The sequence below is a fragment of the Schistocerca piceifrons genome, chromosome 4 (assembly GCF_021461385.2).
Source record: "Schistocerca piceifrons isolate TAMUIC-IGC-003096 chromosome 4, iqSchPice1.1, whole genome shotgun sequence".
In the NCBI taxonomy this organism is placed as follows: Eukaryota; Metazoa; Arthropoda; class Insecta; order Orthoptera; family Acrididae; genus Schistocerca; species Schistocerca piceifrons.
The window spans coordinates 514,842,873-514,870,188 of NC_060141.1; the positions used below are offsets into that span (position 1 = coordinate 514,842,873).

Genomic DNA, 27,316 nt, shown 5'->3' on the forward strand with positions numbered 1-27,316 from the left:
ATCCTGTCATAATGGCCTAATCCACTCTCAAATTAACTGTTCCAGTGACACCAAAATTTACTGTACTACCCCAGAATCCAACAAGAGCATATGAAGGCCACTCTGTTATGATTCATTGTATAGCTGAAGGTGATCCTAAACCTACAATCAAATGGGATAGAAACAGCAATTTTAGTGCTTTAGAGCAGGACAGGTACAAAAAACGAAATTTTTACTGAAAATGTGGAAAGTACTTTTATTTTACAATGTTGTTAATAAAGTTGTTTGTCTGGTGAAAGGAAACTTTGTACTCACACTCGAATATAACTGTGAATAGCTGATTATGTTCTTAATATTAAAATTATAGGTTTACAGTCCTAAAGAATGGTACGCTGTGGGTGAAGGAAGTACAGCTGTCTGATGAGGGGCGGTATGGATGCACTGCAGGAAACAGTGGTGGTTTTAAGCGAGAAGAAGTTGTGCTTTATGTACAAAGTGAGTGCTTCTGAAAAATTGGGCTACCATTTTCTGTCTTCATTATTGTTATTGATTATTATTATTATTATTATTATTATTATTTCATTGTCTTAAATAAGTGTTGAATTTGTGAAATCAAATCATACTTGATACTGTCAAATATTTCTGAAATTAAAAACAAAAAAATCATGAAAATTATAAAATAATAGGTGGTGAAGGGTACCGGCCAATGGAAGGGTCTGATGAGGATTCAATGATGACAAAAACAGTGACAATAACATTGACAGCTGCAGCTGCATACATGGTACTTGTAATAGGCCTGATGATTTGGTGTCGCTATCGTAGGCGCAAGAGGAAACAAGCATACATGGATGCAAATGGAGCAGAAGGGACAAATACACTTTGTAAGTATCTTACAGTTGTACTGTTTTTGGGCTTTTAAGAATGCTGTAGTACCTGAAATTTGCCAGTATGAGAGCAATGTGGCATATTTGGGAGCATTAATAGTCTCATACAACTAACAGAATTTTTTTCCTTACTGATTTTGCACAGTTGTAAATGAGAAGTAGTACAATATGCACTCCATCTGTCATATGATGCATTGTAGCTTCTATTGCAGATGCTATGTCTTTCCATACTGCAAATAATTTCAAGTAATAAACTACATGAAGAGACAGTCATTTCAGTTGATTGATTGTATGCATAGAACTCCCTACATGGTTTTAGTGCTCAAATTCTGTTTAGTAAAAATAGAGAAATTTCTTTCCTCATTTCCACTCCTCTGTATTATGATGTCATTCTGACTTAAGCAACAGTAATTGGAAACCCTTTTTCAGATTGTGATTATTGTCAATAGAGATAGTGTTTTTACTTTCTTTATATAAGAAATCAGCAGCATAGAGATTTGTCTCTGTGACTCAGGAATTACATCATCAGCCCCCAAACATGTTCAAAGAGCATGGATTGTTACATGTTGCACGCACTGTGATGCAGAGTGTGACATAGGTATTTCAGATGCTTTGGAAATTAATGCATACTTAATGATTAGGTGTTTTTAACTTAAGTGTCATCCAAAGTAAAAGGTGGTTTCAGTAGGTAAGACATAGATTATCTCAGTGTATTTCATACTCCTGAACAGTATGTTTCGTTAAAAAAATGCAGTATGGAATATTGGATATGTGTGTGTATGTGTGTGTGTGTGTGTGTGTGTGTGAAAACTGAGAGTTACCAACACCTATTAGATGCTATAAAGAAGACACTAGTATTGTACTAATAGTATGATAGTATCACCACAGCCACGTGTGGGTACATTTGGGTGTCACTGTGACGGTGTGTTTCATTAGACTAGAAAAATGGTGTTAGCATGAAAGCTAGTAAAATGTGTTACATCCAGCACATCATCTTTTGTATAAGTCAGTAGTTCCATTTCTTTATTTTTATTTATTGTTTCCATCCTGGAATTTCTATTATTGTGATACTTGTGAAGTTGAGTTTTCTAAAAACAAACCCCCAGTCTCAGCTATGTTTTCGCAATGCATGTTTAACTTCTCTCTTTTTCCACTGTTAGGTTCCACTTGGTATGATAATCACTCTTACTTATTCGTAACATGTGTAATGTGTTGCACTGATTATGCCCACACCTGCTAAATGCACACCACACTCTGGCTATAGTGTCAACTTGTGTTCTGAAATACAGACCACATTACTAGCATTCTGCACATCAAATACACAAACTGTGTGACAACTTGCTTGGGAAGTGCTCTTACGTTCAATGGAAGGTTGTTGCCATAAACATTTAATCAATAATGGATGCATAAAGTTTATGTTCAGTTTATAACACACAGTTTAGTTTATAACCCAGCAGTGACACTCTGTGGGTCTCTCTCTCCACACAATTTAGTGGATACTGATTTCTATGGCTAATCCTCCAGAATTCTTGAATTGCATACATGTTGCTCAACAGAATTTTATACCCAACACTTGATGATGATATATACAAGCACTGCCCCTTTCAGCTTGCGTCTCCATCTCTTGATGACTGATTTGACTGTTTTGAGTTCACTTTTCTGTGTCAGACTGGGAGTGCAGTTCTGTGCAAACACTCACTTGATGTAAAATCATTCGTAGATGAGGCAGCCAAATTAATTTGAAATGAATCTCTTCTCCTTATACTTCAATGTTAAGTACGAAGTTCTTCTGTACTTTAAATACATGAAGGTGAAAACTTAAAACTGACATATAAATGAAAATCAGAAAAATAATAAACAGCAGATACTTGTTGCACAAATGATACGTGTATCTACATATGCACCTATTGATTAAATATCTCATGTCTCATATGTATGGGCAGAATGTACATGTATTATTTACACATTTCTGCCAATAATGGATTCAGTATCACATAAACGGACTGAAGCACTGTAATTGCCTTGAAGTATGCTGGACACTTGTAACGTACCAATGATAAATACAAATATGTATTTACTGTATTCTGTCTATGAATAATGTTTCATTGAGTATGAAATGGTCCTGCTTATGTGTACATAGGACTTTGAAGAATCTTTCAGAATTTATCCCAGAGGCTTTCAAAAGGGAAAAGCCATTTCCTTGAACATTATAACTAGTCACTAGAATATTTGTTGTATTTTCTGCTTGTTGTTTCTCAAAAGTAACTAAAGTTCATTTAGCAGCATAAATACTTTAGCTACTTTTTATAGGCAATATCCAAATCTGTTAATAACAGATCAAAAAACATTTATTAACACACAAAATTGCAAGTGAAGTCAGTAATCTGCTAATTTCAACTAGCAATTAAATATTAAGTTTGTTCAACAATGCTTCTAACAAATACACTGATGGAAAAAATTGCAACACCAAAAATCTGTTAATAACAGATCAAAAAACATTTATTAACACACAAAATTGCAAGTGAAGTCAGTAATCTGCTAATTTCAACTAGCAATTAAATATTAAGTTTGTTCAACAATGCTTCTAACAAATACACTGATGGAAAAAATTGCAACACCAAAAAGTAATCAATACAGAGTAATGAAATTTCAAGAATACTTTGTGGTGTCATCAACTATGAACAACATATCTCCGCCATTGCAAGATCTTTGACTCTTTAACCTAATGGCCCACGCCATCTTGCTTATTCAGCTTGCTGTATGACTTGCTGTAATGTGGATGTTTGTACTTACCGATATGAAATATATCGAGTCTTACACTAAAAGAAAGGCTGTAAGACTCGATATATTTCATATCAGTAAGCACAAACGTCCACATTACAGTAAGTCATACAGCAAGCTGAACAAGCAAGATGGTGCAAGCCATTAGGTTAAAAAGTCAAAGACCTTGCAATGATGGAGGTATGTTGTTTGTACATGTCGCTGCCACACTTTTGTCCAGGTTACATATTTAAGTGATTAACATTGCAAGATCACATGCTAATGTAAGCATGAGATAGCCATTGCAAGTGTGAAATGTTGGTACTTTAACAACCGTTGTAATCACCAGAATGTTGAATGCAGGCCTGCAAACTTGCATGCATTGTGTTGTACAGGTGCTGGATGTCAGTTTGTGGGATAGAATTCCATGCCTATTGCACTGGTTCAGTCTGTACAGGGACAGTAAATGCTGTTTTAGGTGATGCTGGAGTTGTTGTCTGATGATATCCCATATGTGCTTGATTGGAGACAGATATGCTGATTGAGCACAGGCTAAGTCAACATGTTGATGCTCTGTAAAATATGTTGGGTTAAAACACTGTTATGTGGGCAAGCATTATCCCTGAATGCTGTTCATGAATGGCAGCACAACAGGTGGAGTCGTCAGATAGATGTACAAATTTCAGTCAGGATATGTGGGATAACCAAGAGAGTATTCCTGCTGTAATTGAAATAACATCTCAGATAATTACACTGAGCTTGTGTCCAGTGTGCCTAGCATGGAGACAGGATGGTTGCAGGCTCTCAACTGGCCTCCTACTAACCAACACATGGGCATCACTGGCACTGAGGCAGAACAAGCTTTCATCAGAAAACGCAAAAGACCTCCATTCTGCCTCAGTGAGCTCCGCTTCACACCAAAGACATCACAAATGGCAGTGGTTTGGGGTCAGTGGAATGCACACTACAGGCTGACGGGCTCGGAGCTGTATTTGAACTAACTGATTTGTAAGAGTTTGTTGTGTCAGTGTGGTGCCATCTGCTGCTCCATTTGCTGCTGCAGTTGCAGTACAATGTGCCAGAGCCATACGCTGGCCACATTGGTCTTCCCTCTTGATAGTGCGGCGTGGCCATCCGAGCCCGGACTTCTTGCGACCATACATTCTCGTGACCACCCCTGCCAGCAGTCAGGTACAGTGGCTACATTCCTGCCAAGTCTTTCTGCAATATTGCAGAAAGAACATCCAGCTTCTTGTAGCCCTATTACTTGACCTTGTTCAAACTTAGAGGAGTCTTGATGATGACATCTATGTGGGCTTAAAGGCATTCTTGACTGACATCAACTCACCATGTACAATCTCAGAGGTAGTTAATACTCACAATCATTACAGCATGTATTTAAAGCAAACCTGATGCATCCTCATAGTGGCACTACTAGTGCCACTCTTATGTGACTGGTGCAAAATAGACATCATCTTTCAGATGTAGAAACATGCCTGCCAACTTTTGTTTACATCGCAAAATTCCTTCTTGGTGATACAATTTTTTTTTTCAGTTATTGTATGTTCCTTGAACTTATAACTGGAACATCAGGGATCTTGTATCACAATATAACAAAAAACAGTCAGTCCAGACTGCAAATTCTGTTTTTATTTTTTATGGTATGGTAACCATTTCAAGTCGCACATAGACTGTCTTCAGACCTGTAGGTCTCCATTGGTAACACATGAAGGCACTTCTTGCATTTACAACAGCTCTACACACTAACTCCACATCAGCGATGGAGACGTTACTAGTCTGAAGCCAGTCTTTGTACAACTGAAACTGGTTACCATATAATGAAAATAAATAACATTTTCTATCTGGATCAATTGTTTTTTGTTGTATTACTTGAGCTTCTTTAGCCATTCTCTGCCTGGTATTGTGTAGCCATCAGTTGCATTTTACTGTGATGTCACCCTAGCAGTACACAGGACCCTACAGTTTGCTTGCTGCTGCAATTCTTTCATGGAGAGGACATCAAACAAATCAAATAGAGAGAAACAGCACAAAACCAACAAGACACTAGTAACAATAAAGGATCTCTCACCCATTAATACTAAAGGCCTTTTCCAGGGGCAATTCCTTACTTGCAAAAAATTAAGTGTGATCAGACAAATCACCAGCTGATTCTAATAGAAAAAAATGTTGCCTTCCTGTTTCCTCACACAGTATGGCACTGAGCATAGCACATGGAAATATCAATGAACTACCATCTTGATTGATGTTTTTGACCATGTTTATAAATGAAGCTACATTTCAGTCTGCTGTTGTGCCCATGGAAAAATCTGTATACACTGTTATCTTTGAATGTACAGACTGAAAATGATTCAGAATCATGAAGTACAAGACTAACAGTTACAATCTGCTTAACTTTATAATGCAACTAAATGAATTATACAGGGAATTTTAATAAAACCTATAAACTTCATGGGCACTGCCTTAGAGGAGAGAAGGAGAGAGAACACACTTAACTTTAATGCCTGCTTCGCAGCTCATGTCACCTAGATCCCCCTCCTCAGCTCCAGCTTCTCTGAAATCTATATTGGGAGCTGTCCTTACAACATGTTATATGATACTGTATCCCCTTGGTCTCAGACTTTGGTAGCCCTTGGACCACATCCATTTCCACTCTTGTTCTCATGTCTTATACTGTACTCCACAAAGTTACGTTCACACTTTTATTGGTCAATAACTCAACTATATGGTGAGGTGTTACTTTTACTCCTTCCATTATTTATTTCCACCAAGGACTTTACAGTACCACATTTCTCAAACTCATGTGTTTTGCCATACTCCACTGTAAGAATATATTTAAACTTCGAACTAAGTGCAACTAATATGTATTTGATTATAATCTTTCAACAGTGACAAAGGCAGAGAATGGTGAAGCTGTGGGGGAACACACAGAACTAAAGGAGACTGGAGGATTGTGCCTGACAGGTGGTGCAGGTCCAAGGAGTGAAGGTGATGGAGGTGACACTGGCCATTCCCACAGTTCTGGCCACAGCAAGCGTTCTAAAAATGGCTATGATAAAGTTTCAGTCTCTCGCAAGGATCTTCATAGTTTAGTTCTCTTAGGTGAGATATTTCTCATTGTTAATCTGTTAATCAAATTTTTGTGTAGTAAGCAATAGATGTTCCTTTTGTATTCAAGAATATTTCACGAATACATAATTCTCTGTCCAATATTCTTAAGCTTCCTCTGCCCTTTCTTATGACTAAAAAAATGAAATTAAAGCTTGTCGTAACTGTGACTTGTTATAAAGAAATAGTTCAAGAATGCTATTAACATATAAGTGAACATTGCTATTGTTTCTCTTCTTAAAGTTGCACTGTTTACACATTTTAATCATTCCATCACTTTTAAGATGCTCCTTGCTGTAAATACAAGAGACAGTCATTCATGGAGCATCCAAAATGTTTTAATTTTACCTTTGAATTTCAGTGTTGTAATGTGCAGTGCACATCTTCCTATATCTGTTTCATGGGCTGCAAAGATGTTTAAAAAAATTTATGACTACAGAAAACTTTCAGAAAAAATTGTAACGTGCTGGAAACTGTTAGCAAAGGTTTATTTTGGAATCTATTGATGTCATAAGTTGACCTGTTGTTCAAAATGTGATACTGACATTATATTCACACATTCACACATTATATTGACATTCACAAAGAGCAGTGTGTAAATCCATGCCTAGCTATCCAGATTTAGGTTTTACCTGATTTCCTGAAGCTGATTAAGGTAACATTAGTATGGTTCCTTTGAAAAGAATCCAATCTATTTCTTCCCTTATCCTTGTCTGTTCAAACTTGTGATCTAGTGACTCATGCACATTACTGTAACTTTTTAAAATTGCTGCATATGTTATTTTATACGTGTTGGATCTTGTGAACTTTGCAGCCATTAATGAATGATGGCAATTATCGCAAACAGCCAAAAATGTTTTTATTTTAGAGCTGTAACTGGTTTTGGGCATTCATGCCCATCTTTGGATGGCTAATGTTAGCAGTAACATAATTGTTGTCAACTACAGCTTGTTGTTAGCCATCTGAAGATAGTCATGAATGCCTGAAACTGTTTATAGCTCTAAAGTAAAAGCATTTTAAAATCCTTTGTGGCTGGTCATACTATTTGACTGATATCCCTACCATAGATAATCTGGCTCTTGATCTGGGAAATGGGCTGTTGCTGACCATTCACAAAAAGAAAATCTGGAATGCTAGTTAAAACCACAGTTAGATGAAATTTTATTGTTAAGTAACAACTGTATTAATTACATGGAAAAAAACCTGTGAACTACTGTATAGCTTTAGAATACTGTAATCATGTTTCACTTAGATCATACGAACCTGTATTGTATACTTTTACCACACAATCATTTAACTACAGGGGCCCTTTGTGAAAATATTCAATAAAAATGATGATTTTTCATTGAAATGTTTTTGTTTTTGTAAAATGGAGGACTTTTATGTATTTTATAGGGCACTGTGACTTTGGTGAAGTATTTTTAGCCAAGATGAGAGGCTTGCATCTGGAAGGTGATGATAAAGTTAAAGAAAAAGAAGACAAAGATTCTGTTGTCATGATAAAAGCACTACAGTCCACAAGGGATGAAAACTTACTGCAAGAATTTCGCAGACAGTTAGATATGTTTCACAGATTACAACATGAGAATATAGCGAAACTTGTAGGCTTATGTCGTGATGCAGAGCCACATTACATGGTGCTTGAGTACACTGACTGGGTAAGTTTTATATTGTGAAACAACGTACCATTTACCTTTGTTATCTTGGATGTGTAAATTTTTGAAATAGCTAAACTTGTATAATGAATTGCTGTAATATACTCCCTTCACTTTCATTTTCTCATATAAAGGTCATGGTTTCAACATATGTGAACTCAATCAAGTACAGGATATGGTTAATAACACTGGTCAACAAAATTTAAGATTTTTAATTTTGAAAGAAGTATTATAAGTAATTATTTCTAACTTTTTTGTGTTGATTTGCAATCTTTTTACAGAGCTTTTCCATCAACAAAAGATTGTTAGTAATAACGTTTATAACATTTCTGGTAATTATACATTTGAGTAAACATAAAATCTTAACTAGTTTTTTTTTGCTTACATAAAATGTATATATACTTTGCTTGAGGATCATCTCATGATGTTACAGTTCTCAATCAACTTACTGACTGGTTCTCTGTAGTGTTCAGGACTGTAGTTTCCTGGTTGTGAACTTAGTTTTTAGGAAGAACAACATGATCCCATTATGATTGATTCATATTACTACATTCTTAATCAAACCTTGGTTGATATTTAATGGAGACAATTAGATCTCATCGATTCTTACAAGTGGTTAATGAAAACATTTTCCTTTCCTGGACCGAATGACTCTCTCTATGGCCAGTTTTTCTTAATATAATGATTGCTTCTTTCTCTACTATCCGATATGCACAAGAAGCAATAAAATTCTTTACAGCCAAGTTATTATCCAAGTAGTATAGCTGTCACTTTAAAATCTGCAGTAATCTACAATGAATAATTATCATATCAGCTGCTGGATAGCAGGTGATGCATGCTCATGTAACTTAACTTCATATCAACTGTATGAGCTACAGGAATGGATGGAAACTTACTTACAGTATGTAACAAGACACATTTCAAGCTGGTTTTCTAGGAGTCAATGAACAAATGCCAGTCTTCAGGTTTAAGCTTAACACCCACTGACCCAACACCCAGTGACCCCATCAAGGAATCAGAATTATTGCCGAAATATATGTCCACCTGCCCAGACAACAAATGCTCAAAAACCTTTTGGAATTCACAGATAGAACTTACTTTGGTGCCATCCTGCAGGAGGTACCAGCATTTCAGTCTTGAAGGAAGCAATTTTGCTTTATTTTTAGGTAACTCATGTCTGTATGTGTGGATGGATATGTGTGTGTGTGTGAGTGTATACCTGTCCTTTTTTCCCCCTAAGGTAAGTCTTTCCGCTCCCAGGATGGAATGACTCCTTACCCTCACCCTTAAAACCCACTTCCTTCCGTCTTTCCCTCTCCTTCCCTCTTTCCTGATGAGGCAACAGTTTGTTGCGAAAGCTTGAATTTTGTGTGTATGTTTGTGTTTGTTTGTGTGTCTATCGACCTGCCAGCGCTTTCGTTCGGTAAGTCACCTCATCTTTGTATATGTATATATATATATATAATAGAGGGAAACATTCCACGTAGGAAAAATATATCTAGAATCAAAGATGATGTGACTTACCAAATGAAAGTGCTGGCAGGTCGACCTGCCAGCACTTTCATTTGGTAAGTCACATCATCTTTGTTTTTTATATATATATATATATATATATATATATATATATATATATATATATATATATATATATATATATATATATATATAAAAACAAAGATGAGGTGACTTACCGAACAAAAACGCTGGCAGGTCGATAGACACACAAACAAACACAAACATACACACAAAATTCAAGCTTTCGCAACAAATTGTTGCCTCATCAGGAAAGAGGGAAGGAGAGGGGAAGACGAAAGGAAGTGGGTTTTAAAGGAGAGGGTAAGGAGTCATTCCAATCCCGGGAGCGGAAAGACTTACCTTAGGGGGAAAAAAGGACAGGTATACACTCGCACACACGCACATATCCATCCACACATACAGACACAAGCAGACATTTGTAAAGGCAAAGAGTTTGGGCAGGCCTGCCAACCCGAAGTTTGTCTGCTTGTGTCTGTATGTGTGGATGGATATGTGCGTGTGTGCGAGTGTATACCTGTCCTTTTTTCCCCCTAAGGTAAGTCTTTCCGCTCCCGGGATTGGAATGACTCCTTACCCTCTCCTTTAAAACCCACTTCCTTTCGTCTTCCCCTCTCCTTCCCTCTTTCCTGATGAGGCAACAATTTGTTGCGAAAGCTTGAATTTTGTGTGTATGTTTGTGTTTGTTTGTGTGTCTATCGACCTGCCAGCGTTTTTGTTCGGTAAGTCACCTCATCTTTGTTTTTATATATAATTTTTCCCACGTGGAATGTTTCCTTCCATTATATTGATATATATATATATATATATATATATATATATATATATATATATATATATATATATATATATATATATATATAAAAAATAGAGAGAAACATTCCACGTGGGAAAAATATATCTAAAAAGATAGATGATGAAACTTACCAGACAAAAGCGCTGGCAGGTCGATAGACACACAAACAAACACAAACATACACACAAAATTCTAGCTTTCACAACCAATGGTTGCCTCGTCAGGAAAGAGGGAAGGAGAAGGAAAGACAAAAGGATATGGGTTTTAAGGGAGAGGGTAAGGAGTCATTCCAATCCCGGGAGCGGAAAGACTTACCTTAGGGGGAAAAAAGGACAGGTATACACTCGCACACACACACACATATCCATCCACACATACACAGACATAAGCAGACATTTGTAAAGGCAAAGAGTTTGGGCAGGCCTGCCAACCCGAAGTTTGGTACAGATTTATTGATGACATTTTCGTGATCTGGACTCACAGTGAAGAAGAACTCCAGAATTTCCTCTCCAACCTCAACTCCTTTGGTTCCATCAGATTCACCTGGTCCTACTCCAAATCCCATGCCACTTTCCTTGACGTTGACCTCCACCTGTCCAATGGCCAGCTTCACACGTCCGTCCACATTAAACCCACCAACAAGCAACAGTACCTCCATTATGACAGCTGCCACCCATTCCACATCAAACGGTCCCTTCCCTACAGCCTAGGTCTTCGTGGCAAACGAATCTGCTACAGTCCGGAATCCTTGAACCATTACACCAACAACCTGAAAACAGCTTTTGCATCCCGTAACTACCCTCCCGACCTGGTACAGAAGCAAATAACCAGAGCCACATCCTCATCTCCTCAAACCCGGAACCTTCCACAGAAGAACCCCAAAAGTGCCCCACTTGTGACAGGATACTTTCCGGGACTGGATCAGATTCTGAATGTGGCTCTCCAGCAGGGATACGACTTCCTCAAATCCTGCCCTGAAATGAGATCCATCCTTCATGAAATCCTCCCCACTCCACCAAGAGTGTCTTTCCGCCGTCCACCTAACCTTCGCAACCTCTTAGTTCATCCCTATGAAATCCCCAAACCACCCTCCCTACCCTCTGGCTCCTACCCCTGTAACCGCCCCCGGTGTAAAACCTGTCCCATGCACCCTCCCACCACCACCTATTCCAGTCCTGTAACCCGGAAGGTGTACACGATCAAAGGCAGAGCCACGTGTGAAAGCACCCACGTGATTTACCAACTGACCTGCCTACACTGTGAAGCGTTCTATGTGGGAATGACCAGCAACAAACTGTCCATTCGCATGAATGGACACAGGCAGACAGTGTTTGTTGGTAATGAGGATCACCCTGTGGCTAAACATGCCTTGGTGCACGGCCAGCACATCTTGGCACAGTGTTACACCGTCCGGGTTATCTGGATACTTCCCACTAACACCAACCTGTCAGAACTCCGGAGATGGGAACTTGCCCTTCAGCATATCCTTTCTTCTCGCTATCCGCCAGGCCTCAATCTCCGCTAATTTCTAATTTCAATTTGCCGCCGCTCATACCTCACCTGTCTTTCAACTTCATCTTTGCCTCTGTACATCCGCCCCGACTGACATCTCTGCCCAAACTCTTTGCCTTTACAAATGTCTGCTTATGTCTGTGTATGTGTGGATGGATATGTGTGTGTGTGCGAGTGTATACCTGTCCTTTTTTCCCACTAAGGTAAGTCTTTCCGCTCCCGGGATTGGAATGACTCCTTACCCTCTCCCTTAAAACCCATATCCTTTTGTCTTTCCTTCTCCTTCCCTCTTTCCTGACGAGGCAACCATTGGTTGCGAAAGCTAGAATTTTGTGTGTATGTTTGTGTTTGTTTGTGTGTCTATCGACCTGCCAGCGCTTTTGTCTGGTAAGTTTCATCATCTTTCTTTATATATATATATATATATATATATATATATATATATATATATATATATATATATATCTAAAAAGAAAGATGATGAAACTTACCAAACAAAAGCGCTGGCAGGTCGATAGACACACAAACAAACACAAACATACACACAAAATTCTAGCTTTCGCAACCAATGGTTGTCTCGTCATATATATATATATATATATATATATATATATATATATATATATATATATATATATATATATATATTCACTCTGTATTGGAACATAACTTTTCGCGTTACATCATCCGTTGACACAATGAATACAAGCTGTGCTTGCCTTCCTACTGACTCAGGACTGCCTGATTGGGGCTCTGACACCCTATTATTTATATCACACAAGAATTGTAGTTTTATATGTCACTATTAACATGTTTAAGAAAACAGACTTACAATTAACATTTACAATACTGTAAGACTGCAGATATAAAGTTCAGCATTTTAAAATGTATTGATACATTTCACCCAAATGAAATCACAGTATAAGTACACTTTAAGTACAAACATGAATAAAATATTCTTCTGAAACAGTCAAACCAGAATGATTCTACTTTTCATTTCAATCGTGGGAAAACTTCTACTACTAACTTTCCCCCAGATTCTTGTTACAGTGATTAACATTTCACAACAGTTATTTTTGAGGTATGCAATTTGAAATTACTATTTTTCCAAAATCCTCTACAAAAACAGTTTTATATAAAATAATAGTAACTTGACATCCAACAACATGCTTTTTAAAGTGTAGAAACATTTGTAGTCTTGCGGCTTATTAAAATTAAGATTGGCAAATTTAACAGTAATTACAAAATGTTTGTCTTTTTTGCTATCTGTGAATTATGACATACATCAGTTTTGCCATTGGTCACTTCACTGCAATGTTTCTTCACCTGACACATTACAATGTCTGCAATGGACCTGTCCGCAATCTTTGTGCTGAGCCAAGGAGGGACATTGTCTGAAAGATTATTGAAAATTCCATCTTGAAACTTTCCAACGTATTAAAACCATATGCTGAAATGGAGCTTGAATCCAGTCCCTTGATCTTTCATGGGCAATTGCTCTGACCAACTGTACTTTCTTGTTGTCATCACATCACAACTTGTGCTAACTAAGTAAATGTGCAAATCAGAAGAAACAGACATGGAGTTCTTGAATTCAGGACTCGTATGTCGTTTGTTCACTGGGTGAATGGTGGAGAAATCTGAAAAGCTACAGTTGGGTCATTGTAATAAGGAGATCCTTGACAGTTGCAGTGGGCTTGGCACAATAGCTTCACGTGCCTACTGCAACTAGTCACACTATGTGATTTTGTAAACATCTCTATGACAGTGCCTTAGTGTTGTCAGAGCTCTATAGATAGCTGTCGTTTTCACCTGCAGTCATTTGCACTTCATAGTTAAAAGCTGGCAACAGCTTACACTGACTCGACTACAGAGACTTAAAAATCTGTGTTATCTATTCTGCATCTTGCAGCATTAGACTGTCAGAAAAAGTTAATAATCTCACATTTACATTTGAGAATAATGACTGTTGAATTTGAATGCCTGTTAATATACATTTCGTGTTCTGTAAATGGTAAACATTGCAGGGTGACCTCAAACAATTCCTTCTTGCAACTCGAGGAGGAAAAGATGGAATCCGTACCAAAAGTCAGCGGCCTCAACCTCCACAGCTATCAGTTACACAGATTATTCAACTAGCTAACCAAGTTGCTCAAGGAATGGAGCATCTTGCCAACCATAGACTGGTGCACAGAGATCTTGCTGCGAGAAACTGCCTTATTGCATCAAATCTCACGGTCAAAGTTTCTTTGCCAGGTCTTTGCAAGGACACTTACAGTAAAGAATATTGCAGTCATCATAACCAGGTAAACCATATTCATGTGCATTCAAGTAAACAGTAATTTTCATTTGAACAGTTTCTAGCAGTTATTTTGTTTATTGTGTATAGTGCTGGCATTTTTAGATAGTGCCATAATCCATTCACCTTTCTTTTTTACCTAAATTGTGGAAAGCACATAAAAATTGTGAATGATTGCTTATTAAGCACAAATTTCATTCTACTTCAGAGAGAGATGGTGAAAATTCAGTTTTCTCCTCCCTTTATTTGTCACTGCAATGTAACATATGCTGTGCCTTCCTCATATGCATGTCCAATATCTATAACCATTTGGAACATAACTAACCTGTCTTATGTCTTGGTGGAGTATTGCTGCTTTCTGTTGTCTAGCTACTTGCTGTAATGTAGTTCACTGAAAAGTTTTTAAATGATGACCACAGCCTTGTCTTACACCCTTCTTAATACGAGCACTTTGTTCTAGATTGTCCACTCTTATTATTCCCTCTTGGTTGTTGTACATATTGTATATGACCCGTCTCTCCCTGTAGCTTACCGCTACTTTTTTCAGAATCTCGAACAGCTTGCACCATCTTATATTGTCGAACGCTTTTTCCAGGTTGACAAATCCTATGAATGTGTCTTGATTTTTCTTTAGCCTTGCTTTCATTATTAGCCGTAACGTCAGAATTGCCTCTCTCGTCCCTTTACTTTTCCTAAAGCCAAACTGATCGTCACCTAGCGCATTCTCAATTTTCTTTTCCATTCTTCTGTATATTATTCTTGTAAGCAGTTTCGATGCATGAGCTGTTAAGCTGATTGTGCGATAATTCTTGCACTTGTCAGCTCTTGCCGTCTTCGGAATTGTGTGGATGATGCTTTTCCGAAAGTCAGATGGTATGTTGCCAGACTCATATATTCTACACACCAACGTGAATAGTCGTTTTGTTGCGACTTCCCCCAATGATTTGAGAAATTCTGATGGAATGTTATCTATCCCGTCTGCCTTATTTGACCGTAAGTCCTCCAAAGCTCTTTTAAATTCCAATTCTAATACTGGATCCCCTATCTCTTCTAAATCGACTCCTGTTTCTTCTTCTATCACATCAGACAAATCTTCACCCTCATAGAGGCTTTCAATGTATTCTTTCCACCTATCTGCTCTCTCCTCTGCATTTAACAGTGGAATTCCCATTGCACTCTTAATGTTACCACCGTTGCTTTTAATGTCACCAAAGGTTGTTTTGACATTCCTGTATGCTGAGTCTGTCCTTCCAACAATCATATCTTTTTCGATGTCTTCACATTTTTCCCGCAGCCATTTCGTCTTAGCTTCCCCGCTACTTCCTATTTATTTCATTCCTCAGCGACTTGTATTTCTGTATTCCTGATTTTCCCAGAACATGTTTGTACTTCCTCTTTTCATCAATCAACTGAAGTATTTCTTCTGTTACCCATGGTTTCTTCTCAGCTACCTTCTTTGTACCTATGTTTTCCTTCCCAACTTCAGTGATGGCCCTTTTTAGAGATGTCCATTCCTCTTCAACTGTACTGCCTACTGCGCTATTCCTTATTGCTGTATCTATAGCGTTAGAGAACTTCAAACGTATCTCGTCATTCCTTAGTACTTCCGTATCCCACTTCTTTGCATATTGATTCTTCCTGACTAATGTCTTGAACTTCAGCCTACTCTTCATCACTACTATATTGTGATCTGAGTCTATATCTGCTCCTGGGTATGCCTTACAGTTTCTAGTTTCCCTACCACGTTCAAGCTTCTGACATTCCACGCCCCGACTCATAGAACGTTATCCTTTCGTTGATTATTCAATCTTTTTCTCATGGTAACCTCCCCCTTGGGGAACAATAAAGTTTTGCAGCATCGTTTTGATTAAGAAATTAGCTATTTCACATAACTGAAGTATGTGTATCATTGAGATAACTGAAAAAAGAAGTGAATATGAGTATTTAAGGAGTATAACTGTAGCAAGAGGAACCACCTCCACCTTGTTAAATCCCTTAGCTTGAGGCCTAATATTTCCTGACTTGATAGACCACAAGTGTCCCGCATCAAACTGTTTGTCTCAACTGGCTACCCCAATGTTGTTGTTGTGGCCTGCGGTACAGAGACTGGTTTGATGCAGCTCTACATGCTACTCCATCCTGTGCAAGCTTCTTCATCTCCCAGTACCTACTGCAACCTACATCCTTCTGAATCTGTTTAGTGTATTCATCTCTTGGTCTCCCTGTACGATTTTTAACTTCCACGCTGCCCTCCAGTACTAAATTGGTGATCCCTTGATGCCTTAGAGTATGCCCTACCAACCGATTCCTTCTTCTTGTCAAGTTGTGCCACAAATCTCTCTTCTCTCCAATTCTATTCAGTGCCTCCTCATTAATTATATGGCCTTCCCATCTACTTCAATATGCTACCTCATATTGGCCTCCAAAAACTACATAAGCTACAGCACATGTGCATTGAGCAAGTTTTTCAACATTCTCGTGCTCTCTTTGCACAGACCATTAGTTCTAGAGAAAAAATGAATTGGACCATTTTTGGAGGAAATTTAATTTAATATAGTTTAATCTTGTACTGTGACACATACAAAGTTTTTTGTTCAGAAACACTATCATCCCTCAAAGCATGCACCTTTCCTCCTGACTCACCCTGTATATTCTCTCAAAAATAAAAGCTCACCTGGATTTGAGGTTTTTCCAATAGAATGCGAAAGATTTGTTCCCCTGTAATGACCCATGTATTATCTTAACCACATAATGCATCACTAACTCATGGTATCTTTCCAGAGATATTGAAATATGCTAAACTCCTCTACAACAAATGTGAGTAGGAGATGCCAATAACTTCTGACGTGTTAAACTAATGAGTCATTTTAAAAAACCTTTGAGAAGATAATGTCTTCTAGGAACATGCTCAGTAAATCAGATAGAGTTTCTGAGGAGTTGCTCGACACATTGAGGTTTTATGCAATTCATGTTATACCCAACCAATGTATAATGTCATATCTAATCAAAAGAATGCACAAAATTGTACTTAGTAATTCAACCAATGTGATCAGCAGATTCTTCTGACTGTGGAGAAATCATGTGTGGGTTTCCCCAAGGCTTAATCTTAGATTCACTGTTGCTCCTCATTTATGTAAACAATTTTCTGCGTAATAAACAACAAGCAGCAGAATTAGTTCTTTTTGTGGATGGACTATTATTGTCAACAGTCCAGACATACATACAACATAGACAAAATGGTAAACAATGTTCTTAAAACTATCAGTGATTGGTTTTCTGTAAATGGTCTCACTCTCAATTTCGATAGGAGACAATATATTCAGTTATGTACCTCTAGAGGTACTACGCAAGGGATAACTAACACATGGTGAAGAAATAATAAATAGGTTGGAAATAAAAAATTTTTAGGTGTACATACTGGTGAGAATTTAAACTGGAAAAAGCCCACTTTGGAACTCCTAAAACAACTTGATTCAGCCACATTTGCACTTAGAATTATTGCAAATCTTGGGGTCAGCAAATTAGTAAATTGACATCATATTTTGCATATTTTCATTCAATAGTGTCATATGGAATAGTGTTCTAGGGCAATGCTTTCTTAAATCCAAGTTGGCATATCAACAGTTACCGAAATTTCTGTGACTGTTCATCTTCAAGGCAGTATGTCTTCATATAACAGACATGTGCTGTAAGAATAACATGTGGTGCTCACCCACTATCGTCTTATCGACATCTGTTAAGGGAGTTGGGCATTCTGACTACTACTTCACAGTATATTTATTCCCTCATTAAGCTTGTTGCTTTCAGTTCTAAGGAACAATGATGTACATAATTAAAATACTAGAAGGTATTACAGCACATTATGGTTGTCTTTAGCACTAAAGGGGGTGCACAATGCTGAAGTCAAAATTTTTAATCATTTATGCAGTGATATGAAATGTCTGACAGGAAGCAAAGTAAACTTTTAAAATAAACTGAAAAAGTTTCTCCTTGGGAAATCCTATTCTTCAGAAGAATTTCTATTTTTTAACCTGTAAGAGGTGGTGGGTAGGAATTACTAACTAACCCCTGTGTGTATTTGAGAAATGGCATCATATTTACAAATTAATTTGCTATATACATTCAAACAGTAAATTAATTTGTAAATATGTAAAGTGATGCATTCCACATAATCATAATTTATCATGAAAATGATCTCTGGAACATGAATTTAGCTAACTGTATGTGTTTATAATAAGAAACAGAAGGATAAATTTTATAAAATCAATAGTGATAATAAATCTCAAACACTCTCCTAAGTTTTTTGAAGGATAAAGGAACTAATTTTATCATTCCATTTACAAATTGTATTGAATTAGTGGATATAATATAGCGTAATAAACCATTTAAAAACTTAAGAGACATACCCAACCATTGAACATGAAATATGTATAATAGTTCATTAATTCAAGTACTTGACCTGGCATACAAACAGATTTTGCACCTGTGTCCCCTACTGAACTACAAAGTTTCCTGCAGTCTCATGAAATGATGCCATGTCAGTGTTGACTGTGATCCACTGCATTGTGCATGGTGCATGCTATCACAGTGGTTCTGTTTAAAAGAAATAGGATATATACAAGCACCACCAAAACCACCACCACCACTACCACCAACAACAAACACAAACACACACACACACACACACACACACACACACACACACACACAGAGGCTTGTAATAAATTGGCTAAACTACATATGCTACAGGTACAACATTCACATTTCACCAAGAAAATATGCCTTTAAATAAAGGAAGAAACACTCTCCAGTAAGGTGGTTGGACCATTGAATGATGTCTTAGGGTCTTTCAACCAACAGTGCTGTATTGCGTGTTCTTTGTGGAAAATATTATGTGCCCATCGAAAGATTTTTGGTGAGGAGAATGCCCATCATCAAAGAAAAAATCTATTAGGATCAAAACAACATCCAGTATATAGTTACACTGAAACATTTGGCACTTACCTTACCACATGAACTATGTGGCCTCGTTTCCGTTACTGAGGTGCCTCTGCCATGTATACACAGTAATTAAGTTTTTAACTTGCCCTATATAACTTTAATAATCTTGATTGCTTGGTAGCTAGTTCAACATCATTTGAAAGTATACACTCTCCTTCTGTTTCTTATTCTTCTTTCATTACTTGGTGAGTTGCCAAAAAAGCCTTAAAAATTTTGATCCTGTGCCAAATCATTCAGTGAACAGATTTGGCTCTTTTTATTTACTATTATATTATTGTTATTTAATTACTGATTGTGTGTATTCTTGTCATTTGTCAGATGATACCTTTGAGGTGGATGCCTTATGAAGCAGTATTTGAAGATGATTATTCAACAAAGTCTGATGTCTATGCATTTGCTTGCCTTGTGTGGGAGATGTTCCACCAAGGAGAGCTTCCATTCCCCAAAATGAGTGATGAAGCAGTTCTCACTGCTTTGAAGAAACATGAACTACAGTGGAAACCACATAAAGCAGCACCTCAATCTTTACAAAGTCTTCTTCTTAGTTGCTGGTCTGAGAGTCCACGTGACAGACCTACATTCAATCAGCTTGTTGTTACCATAGGAGAGATTTCGATAGACAGTGAAATCTGAGTGATGTGTTAGTGATTGGTGTCTTGCTAGTCTCACTTCTTATTGGAGTTGTAACATTTTGTTTTAGTTAATGACTGAACTGTGCAAAGGAAAACGTATCAGCTTCAACTTCAGACTCTTTGAATGTGTGATTTATTTATTATGTGTGAGTGTGTGCTTTGCAGGAAAGGTATCAAATTGTGATAATTGACTGAAAAATGGAAACTGTTCACATTTATTAAATTTTTTTTTAGAAAAAACCCAAAAGTTTTACTAAAAAGATCTCCTTTGTGTACTATTGAACACAGACATTGCCTTAATACTCTTTAAGTATTATTTTACATATTGCATTCTTTTATCTTGTATCTATTGAAATTGGTGAAACTCGTGTCACGTGTTTTAAAAATGTTTCCACTGTAATATAATATCGTAACATTTGATATGTGCCCAGCAAGAGAAGTTGTTTACTTCTTCTTTGATGTTTACAAGTATTTTGCATTACAGTATTAACTCATATACCTATATACATAAATGACTGACCCAGTGTGCATATGCAGTTTTAACAATGGGCTTGTATTTTTTGAAAAAAGAAGAAGAGATTTTGTATGGAGTTACTACATATCACAGTTTTTCAAATTTTAAATGACATTTTTGGCATTTTGAGCTGAAAAATTACTGAATTAATATACAGATGGACCATACTGTAACAGCTGCCTGAAAAAAAAAATCATTTCAAATTCAGACCAACAGTAGATATGTAAATAACTATTATACATGTTGGAAAGTACCTGTAGCTAATGCTGCCACTTATTCTGACATCTTGTAATTTTTACTTTTAAAAGAAACAATGTTTTAAAATAGTGAAAAAGACTTCAGATGCAGAAAAACATGGTTGTCTGTTTAGTTACTGCCATTATTCTGTAAGTACGGAAAAGGGCTTATTTAAACAACATCTAGATGAGAACTCCGTAGTTACATTAAAAATATGTGTAAGATGCAAGTTGCAAACCTTAAAAAATAAGTATTTGTGCCTGAGTCATATCTGGTCTATCTGTGAATAATAGGTAAGCCTCAATACAGAAAGATGATACCAGATTTAATTTTACAAGGACACAATAAAAATTTGTAATGATCAATTAAAGCAAAAAGCTTCATATAAATGTACACAGGAGAACAATTACTTATGTTCTTGATTAGCCTCACTTTGGATAGTCTATATGTTATGATCCCTGAATGCAGGTTTTTGTGTAAAGCAGATTTGATGGCAACATTATTTATGGACTGTTACCTGCATTTTCTTTTGTTCCATTTTTTATTTTACCAATAGACAGTCCTTATAAGCACACAGTGAACTTGGAATATACTGCTGATGCATTATAGAAACTGAAATCATTCTTCCAAACCATTATTTTTCCTTTTGAAGAATATGAGGAACTCTTTTGGATGAATGAATCTTGTTTTGATTTTATTGAAGTACATTGAATTACTTAATTCCATACTCTGTTTTCATTATTTTCTTTCTCAAAGCAAATTAAAATTATAATTCAGTGTAAAGCAGGAGTTTCTGATACTTCTGAAATATGAGCTTAATTTTCTTATGAAAACACTTACAAAAAAGAAGTGCTACATGCATACCATTGCCACAAGTAACAACTGTATGTCTTAATTATTGTTGTAACTGCCTATCAGAAAATGCATTTCATAAGCTCAAACTGTGATTCTTATTATTGATGGATGATTTTAAAATGTTCAACAACATCAAAAATCGTGATAAAAAAATACAAAAAGCTTTAATCTATTTTTGAATGAAACATGTTTATCTCCCATTTTATGTGTAGTTTATAATGTAATTTTAAGAACTGTATCAAATAATATTTATGAATAATAGTTTTCATTTTGATGAATGACACAGTAAATTTTGCTGTGCATTTAGTTGTCAGTTTATCAAGCATGTGCAACAACATACATAAAATTTTCATAGGATTGTTGTAAAATTTTAGCTTTTGTTTTCTACCATTTTCATATTGCATAAATGATACACAAGAATGAAAGGTAAAGGAAAAACAACACCGGGTTTCAGAATAGTGGTTTCTTCATCTGACAGACAAAGGTTAGAGAAAACAGAACTATCCACTGATGTCTCGTGAAATCACTAAATAGTTTAATTTCTCTCAAACTTTTCCTCTGTTCTTTCTTCTGATAAATGAAACCCAGCTTCCTGGTAACCAATATCTCAGTCTTTCTTTTTCCATGTGTATTAACCTTCTGTGCATCTTATATAAAAGTCCTTTTATCTCTGTTCATTTCTGATATGATAATGATTACTAATGACTTTATAAAATAACTATGTCCGAACATTTTTGGTATTATTATTTTTTAATAAGATTTTAAGTAAAATGCAGGTAATTCTACCCTGTTTAAGCCCACCTTATATTTCTACATGAGAACTATACTGGCTATTAATTACTGTCATAGGACAACTTGCGTGAGGAAAAGTGAGGTTGCCAATTTCATTGTTTCTTATGAGTACCTAATGTTGTAGGCAGAATCATAAAGTAGTAACTAAACTACATTATTCATATTGAATATTGTACAAGTGACAGTAGTGTACCGATAAACTGATTTGTACATGATGCTATAGCTGGACCTATGCAACCATCTCCACAGCCACTGTGCAGTGGTAACTGGTTAAGTATCATTTGCAGATTTTCAAACTCCGGTAGAACATAAAGTGTGACAATTATTGAACTGTACGGAAAAAACGTAAATTAATTACCAACTACAGCATGCACACACTTTATTCAGCATGTGAACATCAATAATTGTCACCCTGTATGTAACAGAACAGAATTAAGAAAGTTACCTGAAAGAGTAGCAGGGAAACCCATTAACATGATAAAATCTTAATTTGTAGGTAATTATTAATATCATTCAGTGTTCTTGTAGCTTTACCTTCTCATACTTTGAAATAAGCCCAGGAGCAATGTGTTATCATTGCATCCAGCTATAAGTGTCTCTTATTGTCACTTCTTCTACTCATAATGTCACATGAAAATGTTGCAGTCTTTCTTCTGTTTTGAAGTTATTCTGTAGGCTGTCTCTAGTTAACTGCACTATTAAATATAATGAATTTTTCCTCTCTTACTTGTGTGTGCAGAGATTACAACAAAATATTCTTCCATTGTAAAATGAGACAACCCCAATTCAACATTTCCATTGAGAAAGTTTTGATTGTTGGAGCAGTTTTTCAAGAATAAACACAATCATTCTTCTGAGTTCATATAATATTTTAGATGCCACACAAATGTATAAAAACAAAAAATAATTACAAAAAATTATTTTCATTTCCTTACATGAGAAGTTGAGCTACACCTAATCCACTAATTTTTGAGAATGCTTCTAATAAAAGTTTTGTTCACTGAAAATATCATGAATATTCTGCCCCTTATGCATAATTTTGTGAATCAAGTGTTAATTGTGTTTCTATGATTACATTTTTTATCCATTTCATACTTTTGTTTCTGGAGGTTGTTTGCCTCAGAGGTCACTGCTGTCCAACAAATGCAGTTGTATTATGGTACTATTAAACAGAGTTCTTTTGTAATGTTGGTTGTCGACTGTAACAAGGGACCAGTCAGACTATATGTAAGAAAAATTGCTGTGGTAATACTTTTAAAAAACAAAACAGTGCCTTTTATGATAAATAGTGCAGTAATGTTCAGAAAATAACATACTGACCATTCAGGAATAGCATTAACCTGATACAAAAACTGAACTGTCATCCATTTGATCTTTGCACTTCATTCTTGTGAATTATTTTAAATAAATGGAGACATTTTATCAGTTTGTGACAGTTTAATATTCAAGGTAACATGATTTCCATTTAATGATGATATTTTCGAGTACTAGTCACAGTATTTCTATACATTTTCTCTTTTTATTCTTTTGTTTAGTGTGAATATGAGCAGTGTGGTAGGTCTCAAAATCTTTTTAATAGATCATTGAATTACACAGTATCTTTTTAATCTTTCCTTAAATATGGACTAGGTTAATAAATTTAATGAGAACTTGATATTTTGCTCAGTGTTTCAAAAAATGAGTTCCAAGCAGTTTGTTTCTACTTCTTAATGCGGTACTTTCCACTGTAGCAGTTATTATGTCAGGAAGTTGATCATATGAGAAAATTACTGGCTCCCATCAGGTAGAAGTACACTCCTGGGCCTACGTGAAAATCTTGGTTCTAGGCCTATGTGTTCACATAACACCTACTGTACATCTCTGTGCAAGAGGGATGTTTTCTGTGGGCATTTTATTAGACACATCAAAAAATTAATTATGAAGTCTCTGTAAAATGAGAGTATTTTCGATATAATCATATATATATATATATATATATATATATATTGAATTTTCCTAGTTAAAAATATTTGTTACCTTGCAGTTCTTTCCTCTATTTTGACAAGATACTGCCAAGACTGAGTGGTAAAGTTAGTTACTGCAAAATAAGTGTATTATATTTCTGGACTAAGCTAAGCAGCCTTTGACAGCCATACAATAGAAATGTTTCTTCATTACTTTTCAGTCCACAGGTGTGTAGGTAAGAGGTTAGTGAATGATTTCTACTAATTCTTCTCTAGTGCTTAGGTAAACTGCTATTGAATGATTTATGCTAATCCTTCCGTAAAAAATTTCTACCATGGTCAAAACACCAGCAAAATTAAAGTAGAGGTGAATAAAATGTAGGAAATCTTATTCTTTTCCATTTCTGCTTTATTGTTGTTGTCTACCTCTATTGTGTCTAAATTTATGTGTGCATTCACTTACTTTCTTTCCCCCTAAATGATGTCTATAACTCAAAGCATAGCTTCACTATGCCGTTGGTGTATAACTCTTTTTGGACCATAACATTAATATTATACTGAAAATTATTATTCTCACCCATCTTCTATTGGTTTACCACATTAAATTGCAAATATAACAATTTAATACCAACCAGCTTTTGAGTTTTTTTTGCCGTATTATACTCTATTGTGTCTAAATTTATGTGTGCATACACTTACTTTTTTTTCCCCCTAAATGATGTCTATAACTCAAAGCATAGCTTCACTATGCCGTTGGTGTATAACTCTTTTTGGAACATAACATTAATATTATACTGAAAATTATTATTCTCACCCATCTTCTATTGGTTTACCACATTAAATTGCAAACATAACAATTTAATACCAACCAGCTTTTGAGTTTTTTTTTTGCTGTATTATACTTCTCCATATTTCTCAACTCTTCCAGTTTTACTGGTGTCCTTATCTCGATTTTATTGGTCTTCCTCCTCGTCCTCAATGAAACTGAATCTAATAGAACTTATGACTTGATATCATTGTGTGACTTAAAAAAGTATGTTCACTGCACATTTTTCTATTTTCTTCAAAAAATATTTTCAATAAAATAAGTTGTTGGTGAGGTGTGCAGTTGTTGTTCATATGTTGTAATGTATGTGTTGCATATGCTTCAAGTATGTATTGCACAAATGACAATGTAAAAAGAATTGAATTTTTAATTACCCACAATCTTATGTCAATTATGATAATGTTTATTTGTTGTTAAAAGATAGCATCAGCTAAAATTTACATGTTTTGAATCTTCTGTTTTTGCAAATTGATAATTTATTAAATCATTCTTACATTTCTTTGGTGTATTCTATCATGTTATTGTACCATCTGAAATCAGCAAGGTAATAATTTATCTATGAAACAATAATGTATATCAATAGGAATCACAGAATTTATAACATGGTTGTTCATTATAAAACTGCAATGCCACTTCATGACATCTTTGATTCTTTTGGAAAACAAAGTGTTTAAATTGATAGTAATTGTATTTGACTATATAATTCCATACAATGTTGAATTTTTAATAGACATTTTAGAATTTTTTTCTTGTGGATGTCACTTGTAAAAGACTGTAAAAATTTGTGTTCAGAATGTGTGACCAGCTTAATTTGATCTTTTATGATCTGTATGTTAAATGTTTGATCTGGAGTTTTGTCATATTTATAATATTCACCAATGTGATATTTGTAAAGCTTTTGCATACTTTTATAAATATATTCCTTTTCATAAATTTAAATAACATTTTGTACAGATGTGGATGTAATAAAAAGTGAAGGCAATGATTCTGTAATAATTTCTGATTTCACATTAATATTGCTATTTTGTGGTAGTACAAAGCAGTTGTTGATTTTTCCATGTAGTTCTTACATTTTTGTTGCTTCAGTGACATAGCTGCAATTGTAAAGGAAATCATTAGATATGGAATATGTATTAATTGTTTTGTTTTTTATTGTCTGTGGGAGCCATTATTAACAGGATTCCAACTGCTGTGGGTAGAGCTACCAGCAGCAATAGCAGTTTCTGCTTTTACACAGCATTTAGTTTTTAGTCGTTTTTCACATGCTTCTGTGAAGATGTGAGTATTATGAGTGTATTTATCTGTGTAGGGTAGAGTTTAGTAACTTTTATCTGAGTGTTTACATATCTTGAGCTATCCTTTTCTGAGTTGACTTTAAAGCATGTTGACAGCCAGAAGCCATGTAGCAGCAGCACTAAGACTGCATCTAATGACTGCTGGGCTAATGTTCTGTTCCTTGTGCAAAGAAATGTAGTGTCACGATGGACTGGGGCTGTGGCTATTGTGTACAGATGCAGAAGGAATTGGCCACTATATGGAATTGGTTGGGACCAGAGTTGGGCATAGTCTACAGGCTTCAGGCTGCTGCCTCGGGTTGCAGTGGCACTGAGGCACCTTAGGAGAAAGCTGTGGCTTCTCTCATGCCCTTATAATCACTTGGTGTCCCCTATGCTGCAGTTCTTTCAGATTCACTAATCCTGGTGGGTCAGCATTCATCAGAGTATGGTGGGTGAACAGTTGCGATTCATGAATCTTTGAATGAAAGGCAAAAGTGGATACTGGCAACATGTTTGTCCCCTTATGCCTTAAAAACAGGTTTTAGATATTGCCTATTGCTAAAAGTACATCTGTGCCAGAATGGGCTGCTTTGTCTTTTGGAACTGGAATCAATTTTCCTTAAAAGTTTGGACAAGCGCAGTGAGTAAGTTTGCTGATCATTGGTAATTATGGTGGGAGGTGGTTGGTGGAGCCC

At 35.9% G+C, this 27,316-nt stretch overlaps 1 protein-coding gene across 1 annotated transcript in view; it reads left to right on the forward strand.

The window, feature by feature from the left end:
• The window catches only part of LOC124795955 (inactive tyrosine-protein kinase 7-like), a gene marked incomplete at its 5' end in the record, with an annotated part of 453,772 nt that extends 433,479 nt beyond the window's left edge, over nucleotides 1–20,293 (forward strand). Inside the window, 7 exons of the mRNA XM_047260035.1 lie at nucleotides 46–193; nucleotides 347–474; nucleotides 666–860; nucleotides 6,531–6,743; nucleotides 8,145–8,407; nucleotides 14,273–14,551; nucleotides 19,864–20,293. Coding sequence (XP_047115991.1) covers nucleotides 46–193; nucleotides 347–474; nucleotides 666–860; nucleotides 6,531–6,743; nucleotides 8,145–8,407; nucleotides 14,273–14,551; nucleotides 19,864–20,178 — 1,541 coding nt within the window. The remainder of the gene's footprint in view (nucleotides 1–45; nucleotides 194–346; nucleotides 475–665; nucleotides 861–6,530; nucleotides 6,744–8,144; nucleotides 8,408–14,272; nucleotides 14,552–19,863) is intronic.
• Nucleotides 20,294–27,316: the final 7,023 nt, after the last annotated feature.